Source organism: Thalassophryne amazonica, chromosome 5 (genome assembly GCF_902500255.1).
Source record: "Thalassophryne amazonica chromosome 5, fThaAma1.1, whole genome shotgun sequence".
Lineage (NCBI taxonomy): Eukaryota > Metazoa > Chordata > Actinopteri > Batrachoidiformes > Batrachoididae > Thalassophryne > Thalassophryne amazonica.
The window spans coordinates 104,912,634-104,931,601 of NC_047107.1; the positions used below are offsets into that span (position 1 = coordinate 104,912,634).

Sequence of the window (18,968 nt, forward strand, 5' to 3'; positions counted from 1 at the left end):
AGCTTGCAACACGTTTGATCATGCTCCATCAGGGTAAAAATTTGAAGCAGAAGCAGCGTTTGTTGCAGTTCTGGCTGACAGTGCAGCTCCTTACTTTCCTTTTCAGGCAGTTGCCAGGTCTGCACTTTATAAGCCAGCCTGTTAATTAAGCTGCTTCATCCCGTTTTTGCACTTTTTTGGATTGTGGACGATCGTAATAGAGTGGCCCCCTGTGGAATAGGGCTGTCACTCAGGGAGACTAAGATCAAGAGTATGACTTGTGTCCTGAAGGAACCTCAGCTATCGCATCGTTGCGATAGCTTTGCGAGGGTGTGTGTGTGTGTGTGTGTGTGTGTGTGTGTGTGTGTGTGTGTGTGTGTGTGTGTGTGTGTGTGTGTGTGTGTGTGTGTGTGTGTGTGTGTGTCTGTCTCTGGGATTCCTCAGTGTTGAGGATCCTACTGGCCAAGGGGATGCCCATGTTTAACCTGACTTAAACAGAAAGCTAATCAGAAGGCTACTTTCTAGAAGCGTGTGTGGTGGTTTGTCTGCCTGAGTCCAAGATACAAGACTGTTGTATTGTGTGGTGCATGACACCAGCACATACTCTCAGACCTGACTGGACCTAATTCTGTAATCGTTTAGGGGTCTGTCTTGCACCTGGTGCAGCACAGAGCACAGTGCAACGTGACTGTCATTGCTATTTTCAAACCCCTGTGGTGATCCCCAGCAAAAATACGGGAGTGTCCAAAAGAAATTAATATAATAATTGCATGCATTTTATTCAATTTTTTTTTTAAATTGGTTTCTTCCATTTGTGTTCAGTTCACCCTTGGAAAAGTAACTATCACAAAGCACAGCTCTCTTCTCCTCAGCTCGTATGAATGTATTATGAGTTCAGCAACTGCTGCCAAAAAATCTTCAGGAGCCATATGGTCGCCCTGTATTTGTTAAGCTAAGCAATGATGAGCCCTTCCTCGATCAGATGACAGAGTGTTGCAGAAGATGCACAGCTATTAGCGTGAACCAGCCTGTGTTGGTTTCATATTCTTGTATTAAGTCCCATTATTTGAACAGACTTGGGGGTTAATGGGAAGAAAATGCCTCTCAAGCTGCTCTGTCATATCACCATGTGTGCAAGCATTGTGTGTATTTGGCAGTAAGTAGTGTGTGTGTGTGTGTGTGTGTGTGTGTGCTTCTACTCACTAAATAAAGAACAATGAAATTAAGTGACTTCTTGTTGTGCACTGCAGTATCTGTATCGTCATTGTAAACTGTGTCACATGCTCTTCTTGGATAAAATATTTTCTCTCATGTTGAAAATTCTCCTTACTGCATACAGGAAAAATCAATCCAGAATACCTTGTATCTTCATCATGTTTTTTTTTTTTAACATAGCTGTTTCCAGTAGAGATATTAAATTAGATTAGTTTAGATTTGATTTGATTAGATAGAACTTTATTGATCCCTTGGGAAGACTACCTCATGGAAATTGAGGTTCCAGCAGCATTCTATAGCAGCACACAGGGTAAGAAGTTCAGAGTATCAAAAGTGAAAGTAAAAAAGAAAAACAGTAGTATGAATAAAAGTAGTATTAACGCCGTGACTATTTTCGCTCAGCAGTGCTCATAAATCTTCTTTATTTTGTAAATATTTTTAAAGTTTGTTAGCTGTTACTTTCATATGTGTTATCTCCAAGTCTGTCGTCATGGAGGAGCATGAAAACATCAGGAATATGATGGTCCCACAGCTGGAAAAAAAAAAAAACATCACTGTAAGAGGTGTTCCCTGCAGTTGAAAATTACATTTCTAGCAATCGAGTCTTGCAGAGAAAGCCGAACAAGTTTATCCAATTTTGGAGAAGTATGACCACAAAGCCACCGTGCTTCTACTTATTGACTGTGGATGGACAAATGAACACATAAACATGATGATGGATTTCAGAGGTGTACTAACCATCATGTGGAACTCATAGCACTTGGAAGTATCAGAGGGGACAATGACTTTGATTTGGAAAGTCACACACCTGTCTACATATGTAGTCCCACAATTGACAGTGCATGTCAGAGCACAAACCAAGCATGAAGTCAAAGGAATTGTCTGTAGACCCCAAATCTGGGGATTACAGGTACAGAAACATTTCTGCTGCTTTGAAGGTCCCGATAAGCACAGTGGCCTCCATCATCTGGAAACGGAAGATGTTTGCATACACCAGGGCCCTTCCGAGAGCTGGCCACCCATCTACACTGAGCAATCGGAGGAGAAGGGCCTTAGTCAGGGAGGTGACCAAGTACTAAATTCTAAAATAAACTTTTTTCACATTGACATTATGGGGTATTATGTGTAGAAATTTGAGGGAAAAAAATCATTTCATTCATTTTGGAATAAGGCTGGAACAGAACAGAATGTGGAAAATGTGAAGTGCTGTGAATACTTTCTGGATGCACAGTATGGATGAAATTTTGTGCATATGTTTTACTACATTTTTTTTCTTTGCAAAGATAACTTGAAATTTGCTTGGACTTTGTTTTTTATTCAAGCCTGGAGATGTTTAGGACAGATGGTAGTGTGGTTTTTAACCACATTGTTTCATAAAATCTTGGAAAGTGTGAGGATGCCTGAGGAGCAGAGAAGAGGTGTACTGGCACTGATATTTAAATATAAGGGTGATGTGCAGAGCTGCAATAAGGAGCACAATGTTGATCAGCTACATCATGATGCTATGAGAAGGAGTAGTGGAAGCCAGACTGAGGAGACAAAAAGATCCCTGAGCAACAACATGGTTTCATGCCAGGAAAAAAAGACTACAGGCTGCACAAACAAGCCTACTGTTACTGTTGGGTAAGAAGACCAGAAAATATTAACTGGCCATGTGTACTCTGTAAAGTTCTTTCCTCCAACAAACTGTAGTGAGTTGTGTGTGAACAGTTGATGGGACTAATATTACTGTTACTGCAAGATGGTCATTTTTTAATCAGACTTCATGTGGGGTCTGGCCAATGACAGTCCATTATAATGTCTTGGTTACAATGTGGTTTCCAAACCGAATTCATCCACAATGTTGTTTTTTTTTCCACGCATGGCTGTCCTTGTGTGATTTTGAGTGTTTGACCTTAGATTCATAAAAGCTCCATTTTAATTGAAATGCGCTTATTGAATATATATGTCAAAGTAGAGTCTGCGATTTGGTAGACTTGTACTAGTAGATTCTCCGATTGGAGTCTCTACTGGGATTCTGTCAATAGATTCTTTGATTGGAGTCTCTACTAGTAGAATCTCCAATTCTACCAAATCGCAGTTTCTACTTTGACATATACAAAAGTCAAAGGGGGGCAGGATTGGGGTTTGAACAGGGAACCTTCCACACTGAAAACAAGTGCACTAACATGTTCGACTACCTCTGTGACATCCACCATGAAATTGATGATAATCCTCCATCAGCTTCCAGCTCTGCCCCTACTGTAGAAGGTGTGTCACCTGGAGTTATTAATTTTTTTATACTATCCCTAGTACTGACGTCATCTTTATTAAGATAGTAAAATAATACCATTAGTTTATCAAACAGAATCATGTATGTGTTTTTGGTCACACGTCACTGTGGAATTGTCTTGTGTATCAGTTTTTGTTATTGACGAGTTGTGTGCCAAATAAATAAGTTCAAGTATAAACACACTGTCTGTTACGACACGAGATACTGGTGTGACCCTGAATTCATTATGAAATGACGATAAAGATGGGAAATAATTTCCGGACCAAGTTGAAAGAAATCTGAAAGCACTACATTGGGAATTACTTTGGAGTATATCATACAGAAATGAATCTCACTCGTGTATATTCTTATATTTGTAGCAAAATAAACGTCAAAGATGGTTACTGTCATGTTTCCCAACAAATTGAGATAAAAAAAATTTCCATTCTATGAATTTGCTTTCCAGAAAATCACAGGATGGAAAACCTGATGTGAAGAAAAAACCCAAGGCTAATTAAAAAGGGATAAATTGAGACTTATGTAAGTGAGACTTATAATTGAATCATGAAATGAATGGGGAGATATTTCTAACCTTTTTTAAGCAATCTTTGTCATTTCCCCACATCATTAATATTACATATAATACTTATGAAAGCTCAATCCACAATCCTTTATCAGCTTGTTGCTGCCTTGAAAACTGCACAAAACGGAATTTTACATCACTTTAACCCAGGTTTAAGTAAGCGAATCATTGCTTTCTATTCAGTCTATTGCCTGACTACACATAATAATGCTCAGCAAGTTCCCAGCTGCCTGGCAACAGCCTACGGCTGCGTCCCCCTATCAAGTGTATTAAAAATAGAAATCAATGATTCAGACACACACTAGCTTAAAGAACAGGTTACATATCTTTAATGCTGTGTTTCTTGTTTTGACTGTACTGAAAAAGTACAGAACTGTGATTTTTTTGTGTGCTATTATACCCTCTTATTTGACACATCTCTTTGGAATATAAGTCACTGGACCTCCCAAGCAAGTAAAAAAAATAGCTAGGCTATGTATTGGTTGGGAAGTACGGTGCATTGTCTAAAGATCTGAATTTGAAATTTTAAAAAAATAATTTGAGTTCAGCTCAAAACTTCAAAATCTGTTGCATAAGTTGCTTTGATGTCTTTGAATTTTGCTAACTCTCGGTTTTTACAGCGTACCCTCCTTGGCTAACAGTGACTATACTGACTGCAGTCTTCGACGCAACACAACAGGAATGATTTCTATCCCACATGAGCTTCCTGTCACTTGTTTTGGCAGCTGCTAAACAAACCTCCTCCAGCAAAACAAAAAAGAGAGAAAAAAAATACACAGCTAACATCAATGTACAAGCTAGCCAATTAGCTTGTCAGCAGTATAACTGTGAACAGTTTATAAGCCTCATTTGCAAATGTCAAGACCATTCAGTTTAAATGCTAAGCAGCTTGGTGTTTGTTTTTTTTATTCCTTCGGTACCAGCATTACTGCATTCTGTTCTCGGCTTGTAAATTACAGTTAGCGCACTTGTTTGTGTATCTGCTGCCACAGCTGTCAATCAAATATGAACACCAGCCTGCCCACTGATGATCAGAGGTTAAAGAGCATCTGTGGTGGATTGTGGTTCGAGATAGAGATTATGATTATGTGTATTGCAGCAAAGTTGAAGTAGGCAATGCATTATGTTGTTTTTGAAGCGTTTTAAAGTAAATGTTAACCAGGCTTTGGTAGAGCATTTGTGCACATGCACCTGCCGGCGTGCATGCATCTATCTTACTGTGTGTGCACGAAGACGCCATCATTACGTGTGATTGTCACTTTCCGCGTGTTTTTGTCTCGCCCACAGTCGACGGCGGGTGGGACGAGTGGACTGAATGGACAGTGTGCAGCAGCCAGTGCGAGAGGCAACGGAGCCGTGAGTGCAACTCGCCGGCGCCCCGACACAGAGGCAAGATGTGCGACGGGAGCAGCGAGGCCACGGAGAACTGCACAGATGGACTGTGCACGCAGAGTAAGGCCTTCTTTCACGCCGAATGTGGCTGATCCCCATCATTGCTCATCTTCACACTCACATCAAATCATCACAAGCATGTTTGAACCGTAGTTACTGCAGATGCCTCGTGCATGGCAACGTTAGCGCGCTGCCTCTGAATGCAGCACGGGGTAAGAACCACAGGCATTCATTGTTGAATGATGCTTGATCTTTGGGATGAAATGTCATTGCACTGATGAGCTCATGCACATGCAATGACTGGAAATTTGAATGCTTTCCCCAAGCGTTGCACTAGAGCAATTAAATGTAGCGCGTATGTTTTAGAGATATGTGTCGCCGCCTTTATTTCCGACAGTGGTGGTGCGGACGGTAACGACACCTGCCTGGTCATTACACACAGTGTCGTCTGTGGGCATAGTCAGCAGAAGAGCTGCTCTCAGCACAGGGTGTTGGATCTGACGCCGCACTTGTTCGTCGCTTCACAGAGGCTCAGTTTTTAATCACCACTCTCTCTCCTCTTTTTCTTGCTCTATCTCTCTGTCTTTGCAGATCGAAAGCTGCTACATGACGTTAAACCTCAAAGTGAGTCTTCTTCTGTGGATTTCTTTCATCTTCAAACGCTCCCCCTTCCCATACACACTTCCCCCGCTGCACACCCACAGTTAAAATGATCGCCCCCTGACGTCTGAGGGGCAAGAAACGCAACATTCACAGTTTTAAAGCTGGCTGACTCAGGAGGGTCTTTTGTATTCTGCAGGTGCACCCAAATGCTGTAAATTACCACTGTTTAGTTCACCTTGATCTGAGCGTTTCTTGCTTTAACCCAGCAAGCGCGCATTATGCATTCATGTCATTATCCAGTGCCTGACTTTTATGATGACCGTGACATCACAGCTGTGTTTCCGCTTTGAGCTAGAAGATATATTGGTTGTGACAAGTCAACATGTGCCAGGTTGTGGAGGAATTAATGAGTCGTAATCATTGCAAATGTGCTAATTTCACCAATTTACGGCGCTGTCCTAGTATTCATGTGGTGGCTTTCAATCACAGGAGTTAGCGCGGCTAAGTGATTGTCAGGTGCTAGCTTAAATGTTTTCATTAGCCTGTCATGTAAATGTAAGTTGTACCTGCTGTCTTCACTGCAAGCTTGAATTATTTCATCTAGAGTATATTAAAAAGGAGCTGGGTAATTTTTGAATGAGTATTATGATTTTTTTTAATGGTGGCACATAATCCATAAATCAGAAAATGCTACACGTAGTACGTGGTACAACTACTTTCAGATATATAACCGAGGTCTCCAACTCACATTAAGTGAGGCTTAGCTGGGATGACTTGATCCAGACCTTTTCACTCTGGTATATTAGCCTCATAGAAATTTATTTCCAAAGGTGAAATGTTTAGAGATTGACGGAAAAAAAAACTGTTTTCCGATCATATTAACTTGCTCAAACTTATCTCTGAAGTGCATTTCATGCCTCTCGGGTCCTCAGCCTTGGAGATCAAAAGACACCTGGGAGGAGCTTGTACAGTCATGAGGTCAATGGGTAGAGGTGTTTGTCAATGCCGATATCAATCAATCAATTTTATTTATATAGCGCCAAATCACAACAAACAGTTGCCCCAAGGCGCTTTATATTGTAAGGCAAGGCCATACAATAATTACGTAAAAACCCCAATGGTCAAAACGACCCTCTGTGAGCAAGCACTTGGCGACAGTGGGAAGGAAAAACTCCCTTTTAACAGGAAGAACAGGAACGATATCGTTGCAGAAGAATTAAGCTCCATGTCTTTAGGATCTTACTGCTTCTTGTCTTGCTGTATGGCTGTGAGATGATAACCAGTGACCTAAGGCAACAACTAGATGTCATTCATACCGGGTCTCTCTGGAAGATCATTGGGTACCACTGGAAATACTTTGTGTCTTTCCAATGGAGTGTCTTTTAGGGAGGCTTAGATACTAATTGTATGGTGAAGGAATGTTTGCTACAATATTTTGCCCATATGGTGCTTTTCTCTGTACATTATCCACCATGCTGGTGTCTCAGTTTTGAGGACTCCAGCAACTGTTAAAGGGAGAGAAATGCTCACATTTCACCTGGCTGCATCATATAGATAGCTACTTTTAGGAGGTGGGATGGACCTGTTGTCTACTTGGGTGGTTGTAGAGAAGCTTGAATCTTCGACTGGGTTGCTTGACGCGTGGACGTTTCGCTTCAAATCGCAGAAGCTTCCTCAGCTAAAATTCTTGCTCTGGTAGTCTGACTTCTGTCTTGACTCCTGTAGAGAAGATTGAGAGAAGATCGTTCTTCTCTACACGAACCTGGACAACTGAGAGTCTTCACAGAAATACTTGGGTGGTTGTTATCCAGGACCAGGACACAGCGGTTCAGCGCATGCCCACAGACCTGACTTGTTCAATTTCCAGTAACAAATTTATCATGTGAATGCCGTTCCTGTAGTCTTTCTGTCATTCTGCGTTTCTCTCGTCTGTCTGATTGGCTGCCCAGTTAGCAGTATGGCTACCCAGAAGTCATAGACTTATGTTAGGACAACTTTTTTACATCTTTTTTTATGTAATGTTTGGAAACATGAAGTCTAAATCAGTAAACTTTTCCTCACACCTAAATTGCTGGTTTCCACAACCCTGCCCAACACCCAGTCCTTGGAAGAACTGAACAGCATAGGCACCAGAACATATCCCTGATGAATACCAGAATTCACTTAAGAGTCATAGATTCTGCCCCTGTTCCACACAGCACTTATAGTACCTCGGTGTACGCCAGCAATGATGTCCTGCAAATTTGTAGGATATCACCAAAAGCAGTCAGGTTAACCGAATCAAACCTTTTGCAAAAATCATCATCGGCTGCAAAGCAGCAGTGAAGATATTCATGCTTGCCTTCAGTGAGTAGATAGAGTTTAGATTTTGAGTGAGATCTGGAGCCAGAATTTTTTTACATCTCTGAGGAAAGTAAATCATCAGGGAGCGGCAGCGGAGGTGTGCCTTCTTTGAATGTGTCAAATCGTACGATTGTAATATTCTAGTGTCTTGGATAAGCAGATAAACCAATACGCGGCTACACGGGACGATTACAGCGCATGCCCTTCTTGTACTCTGATATATAAAATAGCGCAGCGAGATAAGACAGATGGTCAGCTTCATCCTAAAACATTCCATCTTTCTTGTTTTGCTTTCATGCTGTTTTCCACTTTACCACACTGTATCAGTTGGCTGTGTTTGTCCTTGAAAGTCCACGCAATCACAGCATCGTCTCCACTGCTTTTTTTTTTCCATTTCAACCCACAGTTTTAAAGGTGTTTTTATGAAACACAGAAAATGTTGAAAAATCTCACGGAACACATTGTCATAGTGCTCATCTTTTATTTTTTGTTTCTCGTTCTACAGGTATGGACAGCTCCAACGACGTAGCTCTGTACTCGGGCTTGGGTGCAGGCATCATTGCCGTGGCCATTCTGGTCGTGGCCATCATGCTGTACAGGAAGAACCACAGCGAGTACGGCGTGGACGTTATAGATTCTTCTGCGCTCGCTGGCGGGTTCCAGTCTTTCAACTTCAAGACCACAAGACAAGGTGAGAGAGAGAGTGACACCAGGTTGATGACAACCACAAGGCCAAAAGGTGTCATTATCAAAGGCCTCTCAGACAGCGCCGAGCCTGTGATTGATGGCATTTGTTTACACCGAGCACCATCGTGTGCAGCTTTATGCCTCCATAATCACTGAGAGGATCTGTCCATATATTCTGATAGCTGGAGATGCTAAGGCTTTGTTCAGAGTGGCAGAAGAAATCTACAAGTCTGAATAATCAAAAGTCACATGAAATCCATTTCTTCAAGCAGGTTCCAAGCCTCATTAGTTGGCTGAAATGTTATTCATATTGCATTTTTGCACATCAGTTTTTGTCTGAACATTCTGATCAGATTCTGGTTTTTATTGACTTTTTAAAAATACCTCACGCCTGAAACATGATGTCACTGCAGATGTCTCACATAGCCTTGCTACAGGCATTCATATTACTGCCACAGACACTCCTGGGTTAGCACAAGTGATAGCCATTGTGGCGATGGGTGATCCATCTTCACAGCCTTGGTGACAGTGAAGTAAAATGCCCCACGCTGTCCCCCACACTCCCCCAAGAACACAGGAGCTGGTCAAACCCAACCTCGTCACCCAGTCGTAGTGGTACTGTGGTAAAGTGAGCCGAGTCTATGTCCAGCAGGTCATAAATCCCATTTAAATAGGCCAGCTCTTGTCACATCCTGCCTGCTGTGCCCTCCACCGGCCACAATCACTCCTTAATATTTTCCTCTGTTTCAGCAAGGCCGATGGCTCCCCATGAAATGTAGAACACCTCCTCTTACGGCAGCCCCAGTTTGCTTTTTATTTATTTAGAGGAGATTGTCGAGACATTTTTATTAGCCTTGTGGCCATTCTGTTCACACTGGTTTTATCTGGCTCCTCAAAGCTTGGAATCAAAATCTGTTAACACAGACGCACCACATAGTGGGTGGTTGAAACAAATGCAACATATGAGTACATACATTCAGCTATCTATTTGTAAAGGTTCTCAGATAAATGAATGCATGTACATACACAGCAGAAGTGAAATATTGAATTCATCAGGTCAGGTCTGTGAGCATGTGCTAGGGCCAAGCACTGCCACACCCACCACTAGTCAGACAACCAGTCCATCCCTACTTCTCCGAGTAACCATCTATCTGTCAAACCACGAGAAATGTGGGCATTCCTCATGCTGGATCATGACCAGACAAATGCACGGTAATGCCAAAATGTACCCCAAAAAATGTGCACCTCAAATAAATCTCCCTAAGGAACTGTTCGAGATGAACGGCAACTGATACCGTCTCTTACATAGGGCCCCTTCAAACAGGGCGACTCACGGCAGTAGAGCTTGTATGAGCAAACCACGAAACATCTCACCATCAGGCAGACATGCACGATGCTGGTGCAACGGTTCGTACAAACGATGGTATCTTTTGAGCAGGAACACAGTGCGAGCTGTTGCAGCTGCTTGCACTGTGTTCTATGGTACGAGGTGCACCACATCGTGCCGCTGATGTGGAGGAAAATAAAATAAAAACCAGTTGTATAATTACTGAATATCACTGGGTTGATATAAATAATACATAAAAGGGGATGCAATACAGAAGCCCATGGTTAAATAACCCTAGTTAAATAAAAAGAAAAAACTGCCACAGGATTTGAACCTGCATGCTCTGATTACCAGACAGAAACTTTACCACTACAGGAGTGTGTAACAGGAGCGTGAAATAGCTAAAATCAACAAGCAGATGTGTGTATTTTCTAAAAAAAAATGAAAAAAGGCATTGTGATAACTGACCAAACGGCATTTGGTACGGCGTATTTCTGTTGATACATGATTGAAAGTGGCACATTTGTCATACTGTTGGCTTGTCCTGGTCATGCAGCACACCGCTCACAGCCCTCACGACCTGACACACGTGTCCTGTCATACGTGACGTTCAGATCTCCTGCTGCATGTCCAAATGGAGTGATGGTTCGTTTCTCTTCTCATAGCAAAAGCGATATATGTTTTTATGTATTTCCACACAAGCACACGCACGTGTGCACCTCGACTGCGGGGGTGCGAACCACACACACAGATGCATTGGGGGGAGCGGGGGGAGCACGTGAAAACACACGCGCACATGTGTTGTGGGGGGAGCTGACACTCTGGTATGCCACATGTACACTCGGTAACTTCATAGTCGTGGGGCATTTAGACAAATTTTGCATCCACCTCAACATTGATTGTCTGCAGACTGTTTTTGTGATGATAGTACAAATGGCCACACATTTTCTACAACCCCAGTTCCAATGAAGTTGGGATGTTTGTGTAAAATGTAAATAAAAACAGAAGACAGTGATTTGCAAATCCTCTTCAACCTATATTCAATTGAATACACAACAAAGACAAGATATTTAATGTTCAAACTGATAAACTTTATTCGTTTTGTGTAAATATTTGCTCATTTTGAAATGGATACCTGTAACACGTTTCAAAAAAGCTGGGACAGTGGCAACAAAAGACAGGGAAAGTTTTTTTTTTTTTTTTATAGCGCCAAATCACAACAAACAGTTGCCCCAAGGCGCTTTATATTGTAAGGCAAAAGCCATACAATAATTACAGAAAAACCCCAACGGTCAAAATGACCCCCTGTGAGCTAGCACTTGGCGACAGTGGGAAGGAAAAACTCCTTTTTAACAGGAAGAAACCTCCAGCAGAACCAGGCTCAGGGAGGGGCAGTCTTCTGTGGGACTGGTTGGGGCTGAGGGGAGAGAATCAGGAAAAAGACATGCTGTGCAGGGGAGCAGAGATCAATCACTAATGATTAAATGCAGAGTGGTGCATACAGAGCAAAAAGAGAAAGAAACACTCAGTGCATCATGGGAACCCCCCAGCAGTCTAAGTCTATAGCAGCATAACTAAGGGATGGTTCAGGGTCACCTGATCCAGCCCTAACTATAAGCTTTTTCAAAAAGGAAAGTTTTAAGCTTAATCTTAAAAGTAGAGAGGGTGTCTGTCTCCCTGATCCGAATTGGGAGCTGGTTCCACAGGAGAGGAGCCTGAAAGCTGAAGGTTCTGCCTCCCATTCTACTCTTAAAAACCCTAGGAACTACAAGTAAGCTTGCAGTCTGAGAGTGAAGCGCTCTATTGGGGTGATATGGTACTATGAGGTCCCTAAGATAAGATGGGACCTGATTATTCAAAACCTTATAAGTAAGAAGAAGAATTTTAAATTCTATTCTAGAATTAACAGGAAGCCAATGAAGAGAGGCCAATATGGGTGAAATATGCTCTCTCCTTCTAGTCCCCGTCAGTACTCTAGCTGCGGCATTTTGAATTAACTGAAGGCTTTTCAGGGAACTTTTAGGACAACCTGATAATAATGAATTACAATAGTCCAGCCTAGAGGAAATAAATGCATGAATTAGTTTTTCAGCATCACTCTGAGACAAGACCTTTCTAATTTTAGAGATATTGTGCAAATGCAAAAAAGCAGTCCTACATATTTGCTTAATATGCGCATTGAAGGACATATCCTGATCAAAAATGACTCCAAGATTTCTCACAGTATTACTAGAGGTCAGGGTAATGCCATCCAGAGTAAGGATCTGGTTAGACACCATGTTTATAAGATTTGTGGGGCCAAGTACAATAACTTCAGTTTTATCTGAATTTAAAAGCAGGAAATTAGAGGTCATCCATGTCTTTATGTCTGTAAGACATTCCTGCAGTTTAACTAATTGGTGTGTCCCCTCTGGCTTCATGGATATATAAAGCTGGGTATCATCTGCATAACAATGAAAATGTAAGCAATGCTTTCTAATAATACTGCCTAAGGGAAGCATGTATAAAGTGAATAAAATTGGTCCTAGCACAGAACCTTGTGGAACTCCATAATTAACCTTAGTCTGTGAAGAAGACTCCGCATTTACATGAACAAATTGTAATCTATTAGATAAATATGATTCAAACCACCGCAGCGCAGTGCCTTTAATACCTATGGCATGCTCTAATCTCGGTAATAAAATTTTATGGTCAACAGTATCAAAAGCAGCACTGAGGTCTAACAGGACGAGCACAGAGATGAGTCCACTGTCTGAGGCCATAAGAAGATCATTTGTAACCTTCACTAATGCTGTTTCTGTACTATGATGAATTCTAAAACCTGACTGAAACTCTTCAAATAGACCATTCCTCTGCAGATGATCAGTTAGCTGTTTTACAACTACCCTTTCAAGAATTTTTGAGAGAAAAGGAAGGTTGGAGATTGGCCTATAATTAGCTAAGATAGCTGGGTCAAGTGATGGCTTTTTAAGTAATGGTTTAATTACTGCCACCTTAAAAGCCTGTGGTACATAGCCAACTAATAAAGATAGATTGATCATATTTAAGATCGAAGCATTAATTAATGGTAGGGTTTCCTTGAGCAGCCTGGTAGGAATGGGGTCTAATAGACATGTTGATGGTTTGGAGGAAGTAACTAATGAAAATAACTCAGACAGAACAATTGGAGAGAAAGAGTCTAACCAAATACCACCATTACTGAAAGCAGCCAAAGATAACGATATGTCTTTGGGATGGTTATGAGTAATTTTTTTCTCTAATAGTTAAAATTTTATTAGCAAAGAAAGTCATGAAGTCATTACTAGTTAAAGTTAAAGGAATACTCGGCTCAATAGAGCTCTGACTCTTTGTTAGCCTGGCTACAGTGCTGAAAAGAAACCTGGGGTTGTTCTTATTTTCTTCAATTAGTGATGAGGGGTGGTGGCCAAGTAGTTAATGTGCTTGGTTTTAGTTCAGAAGGTTCCGGGTTCAAATCCCACCCCTGCCACATTTCTCCATGTAATGTGGAGTTGCGTCAGGAAGGGCATCCGGCGTAAAACTTGTGCCAATTCAACATGCAGATCCTGTTGTGAAAGTGTAGTGACACGGACCCACAACAGGGGGCGCAAATGAACGGTCAATAGATGAGCCAAAAAGTAACAATTTAATGTTGTGAAGGTGCACAACGAATACACAGACAATCTCAGAATCTGATAACAGTCAATCCACAAAGGTGACGTGTGGGCAGGCTCGAGGATAGAAGACGTCTGTCCTGAGAAGAGCCGGAACCACACGATTTCCGCCGCCACCGAACCTGGTGAATACTGGAGCCGCCAAGTCCCGAATTCCCAGGTGATCACCGTCCCCGACTGTCGGATCTGGTACTGCTGGCGAAGAACAAAGACAGTCAAGTGTGGGTGTGTGTACACCCCGTAACAATAACGGTGGGAATGCCACCTCCACCTCTAACACACACTCGTGCAGCGTCTGTTTAACCACTTATCTGACGGACGTAGGACGAAACAGTCGCGACCCACGCCGGTCCTCTGGTTGACAGCTGCAAAACAATAGCTCTTAGAATCAATTAATACAGGCAGAGACAGTTACCTCCATAGAAGTACGATATCTCGGCAACGAGGTGGAGATGACGTCTGGTCTTTATGGAGTGAGATGCTGTAGAGTAGATGGGTGACAGCTGTCAAGAGATAATGAGTGACAGCTGTCACCCCCGGCTGTGTCCGTGGCGGCAGCGCCCTCTCGTGCCTGAAGCCCGCACTTCAGGCAGGGCACCCTCTGGTGGTGGGCCAGCAGTACCTCCTCTTCTGGCGGCCCACACAACAGGACCCCCCCCCTCAACGGGCGCCTCCTGGCGCCCGACCAGGCTTGTTCGGGTGACGGTGGTAGAAGTCGGCCAGGAGGGCTGGATCCAGGATGAAGCTCCTCTTCACCCAGGAGCGTTCTTCGGGTCCATAGCCCTCCCAGTCCACCAAATACTGGAACCCCCGGCCCATCCGACGGACATCCAGGAGCCGGCGCACCGTCCAAGCCGGCGCACCGTCCAAGCCGGCTCCCCGTCGATGATCCGAGCAGGAGGCGGCGCCGGTCCGGGAGCACAGAGGGGTGAGGTGTGGTGAGGTTTGATCCTTGAAACATGAAAGACCGGGTGGACTGAGGACTTTGAGGATCTTGTATGGTCCGATATATCTGTCCTTGAGTTTTGGGGAGTCCACCTGGAGGGGGATGTCCTTCGTGGATAGCCACACCTCCTGCCCGGGCTAGTAAGCAGGGGCCGGGGATCGTCGGCGGTCTGCATGGGTCTTCGCCCTCGTCCGGGCCTTCAACAAGGCAGAACGGGTGGAACGCCACACCCGACGGCACTTCCGCAGGTGGGCCTGGACCGAGGGCACACCGACCTCTCCCTCCACCACGGGAAACAACGGGGGCTGATACCCTAAACACACCTCAAATGGGGAGAGGCCGGTGGCAGAGGACACCTGGCTGTTATGCGCATACTCGATCCAGGCCAGATGTTTACTCCAGGCCGTCGGGTGTGCGGACGTCACACAGCGCAGGGCTTGCTCCAATTCCTGATTGGCCCGTTCTGCCTGTCCATTGGTCTGCGGGTGATACCCGGACGAGAGGCTCACAGTAGCCCCCAGTTCCCGGCAGAAGCTCCTCCAGACATGTGAGGAGAACTGGGGACCACGATCAGAGACGATGTCGGTGGGTATCCCATGCAGACGGATGATGTGGTGGACCAGGAGGTCTGCTGTCTCCTGGGCTGTTGGGGGCTTCGGGAGGGCCACGAAGTGGGCCGCCTTGGAGAATTGGTCCACTATCGTGAAGATGGTGCTGTTGCCCTGGGACGGCGGGAGGCCCGTGATGAAATCCAGGCCGATGTGGGACCAGGGGCGATGAGGCACAGGTAGCGGCTGGAGAAGTCCTTGGGACCTTTTATGGTCTGCCTTGCCCCTGGCACAGGTGGTGCAGGCCTGGATGTACTCCCGGACGTCGGCCTCCATAGACGCCCACCAGAAGTGCTGCTGGACAACTGCCACGGTCCTTCGCACCCCTGGATGACAGGAGAGCTTGGAACCGTGACAGAAGTCCAAGACTGCAGCTCTGGCCTCTGGTGGGACATACAAACGGTTCTTCGGACCAGTTCTGGGGTCCGGGCTCCGTGCCAGGGCCTCCCGGACGATCTTCTCCACGTCCCAGGTGAGGGTGGCCACGATAGTGGACTCAGGCAGGATGGGCTCCGGTGGATCTGACAGTGCAGTTTTGACCTCCTCTTCGTGTACCCGGGACAAGGCATCCGACCTCTGGTTCTTGGTCCCGGGGCGATAGGTGATCCGGAAGTCAAAACGCCCGAAGAACAGTGACCAGCGGGCTTGCCTGGGGTTCAGCCGCTTGGCGGTCCTGATATACTCCAGGTTCCGATGGTCAGTGAAAACCATGAATGGCACAGACGCTCCCTCCAACAGGTGTCTCCACTCCTCAAGAGCCTCTTTCACCGCAAGGAGTTCTCGATTGCCGACGTCATAGTTCCGTTCAGCTGGGGTCAACCTGCGTGAAAAGTAGGCACACGGGTGAAGAACCTTATCAGTCTCTCCGCTCTGGGATAGCACGGCTCCTATCCCTGAGTCAGAGGCGTCCACTTCAACCACGAACTGGCGGCTAGGGTCGGGCTGCACCAAAACTGGCGCAGTAGAGAACCGTCATTTCAACTCCTTGAACGCGGCTTCGCACCGATCCGACCAGGTGAAGGGGACTTTTGGAGAGGTCAGGGCTGTCAGGGGGCTAACTACCTGACTGTAGCCCTTAATGAACCTCCTATAGAAATTAGCGAAGCCGAGGAACTGTTGCAGCTTCCTACGGCTTGTTGGTTGGGGCCAATCTCTCACCGCCGCAACCTTGGCCGGATCAGGGGCGACGGAGTTGGAGGAGATGATAAACCCCAGGAAGGACAAAGACGTGTGGTGAAACTCGCACTTCTCGCCCTTCACAAACAGTCGGTTCTCTAACAACCGCTGCAGGACCTGACGTACATGCTGGACATGGGTCTCAGGATCCAGAGAAAAGATGAGTATATCGTCCAGATATACGAAGACGAATCGGTGCAGGAAGTCCCGCAAGACGTCGTTAACCAAGGCTTGGAACGTCGCGGGGGCATTGGTGAGGCCGAACGGCATTACCAGGTACTCAAAGTGACCTAACGGGGTGTTAAATGCCGTCTTCCATTCGTCTCCCTTCCGGATCCGAACCAGGTGATACGCATTTCTAAGATCCAGCTTAGTAAAGATTTTGGCTCCATGCAGGGGGGTGAACACGGAATCCAACAATGGCAACGGGTATCGGTTGCGAACCGTAATCTCATTCAGCCCCCTGTAATCAATGCATGGATGGAGTCCGCCATCTTTCTTGCCCACAAAAAAGAAACCTGCCCCCATCGGGGAGGTGGAGTTCCGGATCAGCCCGGCAGCTAATGAGTCCCGGATGTAGGTCTCCATTGATTCGCGCTCAGGTCGTGAGAGGTTGTACAGCCTGCTGGACGGGAACTCAGCGCCTGAAACCAAATCAATGGCACAATCGTACGGACGGTGCGGGGGAAGGGTGAGTGCCAGATCCTTGCTGAAGACGTCAGCAAGATCGTGGTACTCAACCGGCACTGCCGTCAGATTGGGAGGGACTTTGACCTCCTCTTTAGCATGTAAACCGGGAGGAACCGAGGATCCTAAACACACACGATGGCAGGTTTCGCTCCACTGAACCACCACCCCAGACGGCCAATCAATCCGGGGATTGTGCTTCAACATCCATGGGAAGCCCAAAATCACGTGGGAGGTAGAAGGAGTTACAAAAAACTCAATCTCCTCCTGATGGTTTCCAGACACCACCAGAGTTACTGGTTGGGTCTTGTGTGTGATAAAAGGGAGGAGGGTGCCATCTAGTGCCCGCACCTGCAATGGCGAAGGAAGTGCCACCAGAGGGAGCCCTACCTCCCTTGCCCATCTGCTGTCTAGCAAATTCCCTTCTGACCCCGTGTCCACCAGTGCTGGGGCTTGAAGGGTTAAATCCCCACTCAGGATTGTAACTGGGAGTCATGTGGCAATCTGTGTGTGTCCCACGTGAATGTTTTGACCCCCCCTTAGCCCAGTCTCTAAGGGCGGTTGTTGTTGTGGTCGTTTGGGGCAGTTTTTTCTGTATGTGCTCCTTTGAGCTGCAGAGAAAACCTTCCCCGCGGACCAGCCTCCTCATTTTGGCCCTGTGCGTTTCCCTAACAACGTCAGCAGGGGGAGCTGTTGCCCCACGGAGCACTGCGGCTGTGGAGCGTGGGGAGGGCGGCCCCTTTTCGAACCCGGAAGGGAGAGGGATGGCGCGTATCCGGCCACGTCCTTCGCCTCGCTCCCGACGGCGTTCCTCCAACCGATTGTCCAACCGTATAACAAGATCGATAAGCCCATCTAAATCCCGCGGTTCCTCCTTAGCTACCAGATGCTCCTTCAGGACCGATGACAGTCCGTTTATGAAGGCGGCGCGGAGCGCAACGTTATTCCAGCCGGACCTCGCAGCAGCGATGCGGAAGTCGACTGCATATTCGGCTGTGCACCGGCGCCCCTGGCGCATTGACAGCAGCATTGTTGAAGCGGTCTCTCCTCTGTTAGGGTGATCAAACACAGTTCTGAACTCCCCCACAAACCCAGTGTATGCTGATAACAACCGTGAGTTCTGTTCCCAGAGCGCCGTAGCCCAGGCACGTGCCTTACTCCGAAGCAAATTAATAACATAAGCCACCTTGCTGGCGTCAGACGCGTACATCACGGGTCGTTGTGCAAAGACGAGCGAACACTGCATCAGAAAGTCCGCGCACGTCTCCACACAACCCCCGTACGGCTCAGGGGGACTTATGTATGCTTCAGGGGATGGTGGGGGGGTTTGTTGAACGACCAGCGGAATGTTAATACCCGGCACCGGGTCGGTAGGAGGAGGAGCCGCAGCAGCACTCTGATCGTGCGCTTCCACCTGTGCGGTGAGAGCCTCCATCCTGCGATTAAGGATGACGTTTTGCTCGGACATCAAATCCAGCCGAGCGGTAAAGGCGGTGAGGA

At 45.8% G+C, this 18,968-nt stretch overlaps 1 protein-coding gene across 4 annotated transcripts in view; it reads left to right on the forward strand.

Annotated features, from left to right (window-relative positions):
• Positions 1-18,968, forward strand: part of unc5db (unc-5 netrin receptor Db) — a 751,148-nt gene that overhangs the window by 549,656 nt on the left and 182,524 nt on the right. For 3 of the 4 annotated variants that reach the window (XM_034171021.1, XM_034171024.1, XM_034171023.1), the window contains 3 exons: positions 5,316-5,480; positions 6,012-6,044; positions 8,872-9,057. In XM_034171021.1, coding sequence (XP_034026912.1) covers positions 5,316-5,480; positions 6,012-6,044; positions 8,872-9,057 — 384 coding nt within the window. The remainder of the gene's footprint in view (positions 1-5,315; positions 5,481-6,011; positions 6,045-8,871; positions 9,058-18,968) is intronic. The other variant, XM_034171022.1, reaches the window with a different exon arrangement.